Source organism: Aquila chrysaetos, chromosome 10 (assembly GCF_900496995.4).
Source record: "Aquila chrysaetos chrysaetos chromosome 10, bAquChr1.4, whole genome shotgun sequence".
Taxonomy (NCBI): domain Eukaryota; kingdom Metazoa; phylum Chordata; class Aves; order Accipitriformes; family Accipitridae; genus Aquila; species Aquila chrysaetos.
In genome coordinates, this window is record NC_044013.1 from 4,363,600 (window position 1) to 4,371,609 (window position 8,010).

Genomic DNA, 8,010 nt, shown 5'->3' on the forward strand with positions numbered 1-8,010 from the left:
GAGTTGTTTCCCACATCCACCTCTATTCACTGTTCAATTACACGTGACTGTGATAGAAATCGCTGTTGTATATTTTATCAATCCTATTATTCAGCACTAAATGCACTCCAAGTAGCGCTGATAATCATGGGCATTGTAGGTTCTTGCCTTTCTACACTGCTGAAAACAGATCACAGGCATCCTGGTGAGATACACCTTGTACTCTATGCTAATTTCATTTATCATCAGACTTCCATAAACATAGCCATCATTTCCGAATTCCAGTGCTAGCAGGCGGTGGTGTATGTGTGTGAAGCACCTCAAAATACACTAACAGCATCCTGCAAACTTCCCTACACATCATTATGCAAAATAATACCATTTTCTGCATTACTTGCAGTAATGTCGGGTGATAGCTTATTGTTATTACAAGGGTAATACACTCTGGATGGAAAGGATCAATGACATTTAAGTATCTCTTATCTGAAGATGATTTAAATTTAGTAATGTTGAGGAAATTAGTTAAAGCTTCCCACATAATCCATGGTTATGGTTCCCATAGGTTTGAGGACAAATCTTTGTTATCTGTGTTGCCTTTCGTCCAGGGCACAATTTCATTTACACAACATATTAACTCTATAAAACGTAGCATTATGCGGTTTAAATCAGGAAGAATCATTTTACTATAATGCTAAATCTGAAAGTTTAATTTCAGTTTTCTCTCTGAAGGCATGTTCAGGTACGCCCTCCAGAAATGTGATTGCTTTGGCCAGAGTCCATCATTTCCGTCTGCTCCCAAAGCTCCTCCTCGAACACCCCTCGCCACCCTGAGGACTTCTGAGGCAGAAGCAACCACCAGCACTTCTTTTCCAAAGCGATGGCTAAACGATGCAGTTTCTTACAGCACGGAGTTGCCACTTTGACAACGGCATGACTGTTAAAAACTGCAGACAAAAAAGTGCACAAGTCAGCTACTGAGCATTATTTGCTTTCCAAGGACTGCTGTGATTTGTTTCATCTCTCCCCAGTTCATATCCTCGGGTTTTGTTTTGTCTGGTTTAATTTGGGCTTTGAATATCTCCAAGGGTGGAGGCTCCACAGCCTCTCCGGGCAACTTGTTGCAGTGTTCGACCATCCTCACAGCAAAAAAAGGGTTTGATGAAGGCGAGGAGCACCATACGTACCAATGCGAACCCCATCATCCCAATAAAGCTGTCCGTCTGCAAACAGAGTGTCATTCAAAGCGACAGTGAGTCCCATGGGGTTTTTTCGGCTGTGGAAAACACAATAATTTTTCCTCAATTTCCTCAGCTAATCACATTTCATATGTATCAAAGGTTAGAAATTTTAAAGAAATATTGCTTGCCACTCAGTTGATCTCCCCTACTCATCTTCCTAAGCCCAGACTATTAAATTTAAAGGAGACCATTAGGAGGAAACCAAAAAGAAAAACCAGCCATAAAGCTCCCATGCTATCATACGTGTAGTTTCTCTGAGGCCTGGTAGTATTTATATGTAATTGTGCAAAACTAAATTTTAAATGTTCAGTTCATCTTACCTGTAAAAAGTTGTATTAGCAGGTCTTTGCCAAGCGAGGATGTATCCGCCTCGGATATGCAGGTTGATATGTTCCAAAGGAGCTGGTAAAAGTTTGAATTGTCCCCTAAAGCCAATATCTCCATCCTATGTATGAAAAAATAAAAAAAAGTCTTCTCCTGAATTGCTCTTGCTTTACAGCGTTTTTTCAGAATGAAATAATTTTTTTGCTAGACAGATTAATTAGGAGTTGCTACCGCAAATCCTCTTGTTACTGCAGGAGTAACTATCTAATGGTTTTAAGAGTGCTCTTTAAGTGAGACTTGATATTGAAAGTTCCTATTCTCAATCTCATGCTTTTGTGTTGAAAGGAAAAATGCTGTAACTAAGAGAAAACTCTATTGTTAGGAGGGTCGTAATGACAGAATTTTTAGTGGAAATTCCTGATAAGTAGAGCAAAGGAGTCGCACTTACTCATGGAGCATGGGGCGGATCACAGTGCTGCCATGGGCATGGGCATCATACATTAATGTGTAGAGGTAGGGTAACAGGGTGTATCTTATATTCAGCATGGTCCTGGAAATCTCCTGAAATGTTGAGTTCCAGGAAACAGGATCTTGCCTCTGAAAGAGAACAGGTCATTGTTAGTCAAGCTGGATTGTTTTCTTCAGAAAAGCTTAAAAAAAAAAAAAAAAGGAAAGAAAAAACCAAAGTACACATCAAAGAATTTGCTAATGTTTACAAGAGACTCCACTTTATAAGAGATTTAGCATCTCTTTTCATTCATTTTATGTTTCTCACAAGACTTCATATACCCTAGTGGTATTAGTAATTACCAAACGTGCATCAAAATCAACATAGCAAGAAAAAGCCAAGGAAATTTCTCCTCCAAACTAAAGCACCTTAATTTATTTATTCTTCAATTAAGGAGTAAGTGACACTAAAAACAGTAGGTATCCCTGTCAGCCCTGAGAGGGGAACTAGAAAGAGGGAAGGTGAGAAAAAACAGGGGGGGGGGAGTACTGTAAAAAATGTTTAATGCAAAGTGTCCTGAAGGCATGACACATCCCAATGTACATAATTTATTATCCCTCTTTTCTGCAGGGCAGCACTCGAGACTTGCAAGAAGAGACTGAAGCACTAATGACTGATGTCAGGGAGCACTTCCAATCTTTATTAAATGTATTGAACAATACCTTGGCAAATTGGGTGAGACTGGAAGCAACATGATAACCCTGAATCTGCATTTTTAAAGGCTTTAAAAGTCCTATCGAAAGGTGTGCCGCTGCAAGATAAAGCACACAGTTTTTGAAAAGGAGACTTTAATCCATTAGATATATGCCGTATAAATAGCTCTACTCTGCTAGACCTGAAGCTTTAACTGGAATAGAAGTGCTGTTTCCATTTTTTTTTATTTTTCCAGTTATCTTGTTTTACAGCTTTCTACAATATAGTCCTTAGCCAGCACAGACCTACATTTAGGCAATTATTTCCTTTACTCTTAAAAGAAATACAATATCTGATGGTGGCAAATGTGCAAAGTACGGAAATTGCCGAGTCTTACTCCAGAATCTTATTACACTGTTCCATTTTCTCGTTTGTTGTATAATTATGGACAATTAGGGCTGAGAGCACCAAGGTCAGTTTTGCTCCTTTAAGTGCGTTTGCCATAAAAGCGCTCTATTTCAGTCTTGCCACTGTAATGCATTTGAATAAAAATGGCACACAGGGAAAAATATGTAGGAGTTTGACTCTGTCAAAGCAAACTGAGGGCATGCTTCCTTCAAGTGCTCCAAATCCCAGAGCAGCCCTTCTGTGGGCATAAAACCTCCCAGGGGAGGGGAGGCTTACAGCAGACCTAGCATATAAACAAAGACAATTTTTATTTGATAAAGAGCCAAACGTGTTCTTTTCTTGTACGTTTTGCTTGGAATGTACTTTTTTTGAGGCAGGCCAGCTTGTGTGATGTTCTGGCTGGTCTCTACACGTGTGTTGCAAAGGCCCTGTTAAAAAATTGCGACTCACCCTTGTTCCTTTCTGATTGTGATTCCTCGAATATGGGTAAAATGCGCCCAGCTGCATCCAGCGAAGACACAGCTCATACTCGGAGTCTTTGAAGAAGCCACAGATATCGGCTCCTGTCTGAAATTTTTAAAATGATCTGATTGGAATACTAGAAAATCATGTACAGCAGTAAGATAATTAAATGTAAGGTAATAAGTCATTAGCTTACAAAAGATATTCCAAAGAGACTGAACTCCATCATACATGAAAGGAAAAATAATTAATTACTTTTTTCCCCCTTTGGTATGCTAATGGTTACATAGATAATATATATTCAACAATTAACCCCATTCCTCAAATAATTAAAATAAAAAATTCATTTTTTTAAATAAAGCCTTGGCCATTGCCACAAAGTACTTGGAAAGGAAACCCAGTAAGCTTTAGGGAAAAAAAAAAAGAAAAAAATTGCTGAGTTTGGGGGAGTTTATGCTTCCTAGTTGCACCACCAAGGATACAAGCACCTTTGCAGCATATGCTGTTGGTCTATGCCATGTGACTGGCATGGACACATTACTGCTCCACTTTCTTAGAAGAATTCCTTTGCAGTCCTGCACATGTACTGTGAATCTTTAGAGCAAAATACTAAACCACAATACTAGTTAGAAAGCTACACTGATTAAATCGCACGGCTCTCCAGTGCTAGCTCCACAATAATTGCCTAAACAGCTGCTTCAATAAGGCAATGGCACTATTTATTTATTTTTCTACAGGATTTGCAGCTTTAGTGACACTATAATTACAGCAAAAATACACAAGTCACTTAAATTATCGTAGTAATTAAACTAGACTAATGTGCTGTAATTATTTCTTCCAAGACAAACAGTAAGTTTTCTAGTATCTTTTCTTTCTTTGTAACATACTACCAAACATTTTCAGCCTCTGCTTGGTTTACTCTACTTCAACAATGCTTTGGAAATTGCAGCTAAAATTTCAGATGTAAAGAAAGTGAATGGTGCATGTAGAACTGCTCAAGGATGAGCACGGCCCAAGTGTTTTGCCGACTCGAGGTGCCAGCTCTCTGCTCCAGGACTGAGCCAAAGCTGCATCCATGAAAAGCGATTACTCATGTCACAAAGCCCAAACTTACCTCCAAATGGTTACTCTGTTCACATTCTCTACTTCTCAAGTCTATGCAAAAGCCTCATTATGAAACAATAGCATTAAACCAATACCCAGAAGCTCTCTCTGTCTAACCGATGGAGAACCCAAATTACATCAAGTTATATAAAAAAATTGCTGTTCACTTTTAACTTACAGGCTTTTGTGAGTTTTGCGTGTATACGATCTTCCTGTTTAGATGGTTTACTACTAGAATAACTTATTATTACAACATGTCTTCAGTTGCACGTGTAATTCTTCAGTTAGTACCAAAGAATAAATTGGGAGCTGAGATGGATATGTGTATGTACATAGATGTATTTTTTTTCTATACTCACATTTTTCTGTAAATTTCAAGTGTGAGAATATCTGTATAAGCTGTGTAATTTATCGTAGTCATTTCTGTTACAGTACCTCTCAAAACAGAGGGAAATATTTCAGTTCGTACTTACTACACAGAAACAAAGGTACTATTCCTCTCAGTGTTAAATTGTTGTCTACTTACAACGCCCAAATCACATGTGATTTGGCTGACAGCAGAGGTATCGGACATTCCTTCCTGTCCTGTCAGCAATTTCACTCCTGCCTTGACTGGCAGCGCTGCGATGGCACGCTGCCTAATATAACATCCCCTCAGTCAAAAATTCAAGCAGCCTTGATATTGTCTTTCTTTATGGTAATATCAAAGTTACCAAGGGCTTTGAGGTCGTTAAGACCTATAAAGAAACACTGTTCCTTGCTTACTTATTGAATTGGAAATGAAGCAGCACAGATATATTATCATTAGATCAGACGTTATCTAAAGCAGGCTGGGCTGCTATTGGGAAAGGAACAGATAACGATGTTTGCCTTGGAACTGAGAAAATAAATTCCTAAAAGTAAAGCTTTATGCACACAGTTTGCATTTTAAAAGTCACCGTTTCCCCTTTTCGCTACTACTCCATTTGTTTTAAACAGAGGACATAATCGAGCCCTTCTTAAATTAACATTGTTAAAAAACGATATTCATTTTCCCTCACTGGATGTATAGTCTATGGCAAAACCAATATCGACCCTGGAGTAAACCAGGCTATCCTAGCAAAACCTAGAAACAAGAAGTATTTTATATTTTAATTACAGTAATTATGTGAGGCTATCATTGAGTAATTACTGTTCCCAACAGCTGATCACAATGTTCAGACCTGTTCTCCGTTCCGCCTTGTGAATGAATACCCGAGCGGTATCTTTGGATTGACTGCTCCCGCTTACAATGCAGAGCATCGCCCCGCAATGGCCTTGGTGGCTGTCTCGTAATAGAAACCTCTGCTGGAAAGGCAACATGTTGTGTTTGAATGTGTTGGGACAAGGAAATGCTCGATGGTGAGTAATTGCATCCAAATTAAACTGTATCAGAAATAACACTGTCTTTGTTACAGACTCAAATATAGACAGAGCAGCACATTAATTACTGTTAGTGCCATCTGATTTCATAATTCAGGTCAGCAATTAAGCTTGCACAACATAACATTTATATGGATGAAGTCCTCAGAACTGGTATACCAAGAATTGCTCCCCAGCTGGGTGAGCAGTGAGTTCCTTTAGTACCAGGCTTGGGTAAAGTGTCTTTAAAACGTACCTTGAAAATTGTGTCTGCTCAGGGTCAGTGATTTCAAAGCTGCTAAACTCAAAATAAAGACTTTGCCTGCTTGTCCTGAGACAGTCAGTGGTGGGGCTGCAGGCGTAGACATGCACGAGCGGGTGTGTTTTTTTCTCTCGGAGCTGGCTCCATTCGCAGGCGGTATTTATTGCAGTGAAACCGTGGAAGCACAGCTTCAGCTCAGACCTGCGCAGTCCCACCTCACCTTCTCCTGCACATCCTTTCCAGCAGCTCAGGTTCATTCCACCCGGCTTGCAGCACGGGCGAGGTCACTGCGCTAACTGAGCAGTAACGTGCCTGAAATAATACCAGCTGCAAGAGCTATAGCACTGCTGCTCAAACTTTTGAACATCAAACTCCACTTCTAGCTGAACTGAAGAATCAAAGGTATTAGAATGAGAAGAAAGCTTTCTCAGGAATGTTAAATAAACTGATGAAAGTTTTGGCCATAAGAATGTAGACACAGAGTATTTGCTACGTATTTTAAAAAGAGTATATGCTAGTTTCGAAGATACTGCAATTGTTTTTAAATGCCACCACATCATCCATATAAACAAAAAACTGGGAGGGGTGGGGGGAAGGTCCATGTCTGAATATTAACTTCCTGACAAGTCCTGAGAAACTGTTCATAATAACTAAATACAGGAGTAAGCAATAGGAGTACTTAATAAACCATTAATAAATAATGGCTAATTAGTATACTTTACACCAGTACTTAAATAAAGCCAGGCTAAGAAAGGTAAGTATTTCAAGTATTTTACTCTATAGATAAATGCTAATGAGAGGTTATTAAAGGGATGTGCCCAACCTATTAGATATTCAGGCAACATCAGATGAGAGCTTTCCATTGGCTTTATTCACTCAAATTATCCTTAAAACATCCACTGAGAATTACATCCTATTTATCCAAGATCTCCTGACAGCAAGATCAAAATTACTTGCAGTTGCCTGCTACAGTTGAACATAAACACTCAAACTAGGTAGTCTGAGGTTAGATGAGCTGATGTAGGTTAATGCATTAGCCTTTCACCTCCAGATACTTACCATCAATCCTGCCTACTTGTTCAAATGAAACCATGCCTGCGCCGCACATCTTAATTGCTAATGAATATTTATTCATCTGTCATCACCACATTCACAGCGCCTTTCAACTTGAGCAAGCATTCAAAACATACCCAGTCCATAACCGGACCAGAGTTCGATTTCACATGAAAAGTCATTTCCAAATGTCCAAAATTACAAAAAATATTCCTAAGAGTGCAACAAGATCAGGACCGTCCATCAGACCATCCAAAATTACAAAAAATATTCCTAAGAGTGCAACAAAATCAGAACTGTCCATCAGCCTGTTCAGCTGTTGCTGGTCCAAGAGCAGCTAGCAGAGAATTTGGGGCTTCACGCCTAGGAGATATGTCCAAGCTGCAAAACTTAGATTTAGAGGAGCATGGAGTAATTGAGTTGGAGGGACCCTCTGAAGTTCAACCCTGCCAGAGCACGCTGCTCCCATATGTTTATAGCCATGGGATATTAATAAATAAAACTATGTGGCAAAGCACTGCATGTCGGAGATTATGATTTGGAAATACCTCCTCGACATGGATATAAACAATTAAGTTCACATATGAACCAAAATTTCCAGGGGATTCAAGGATTTCCTCTCAAACTGAGATCCAGAGGAATGAGTTTGACTTAAAATG

General features: G+C 39.2%; 1 protein-coding gene across 1 annotated transcript; it reads right to left on the reverse strand.

Annotated features, from left to right (window-relative positions):
- Positions 1–1,985: 1,985 nt before the first annotated feature.
- Positions 1,986–3,787, reverse strand: LOC115347714 (sucrase-isomaltase, intestinal-like). Its single transcript, XM_030029324.2, has 3 exons — positions 3,749–3,787; positions 3,541–3,657; positions 1,986–2,138 (listed from the first exon to the last, which is right to left on the reverse strand). The coding sequence occupies exons 1-3, from the start codon at positions 3,779–3,781 to the stop codon at positions 1,986–1,988; spliced, it is 303 nt and encodes a 100-aa protein (XP_029885184.1). The 5' UTR covers positions 3,782–3,787.
- Positions 3,788–8,010: the final 4,223 nt, after the last annotated feature.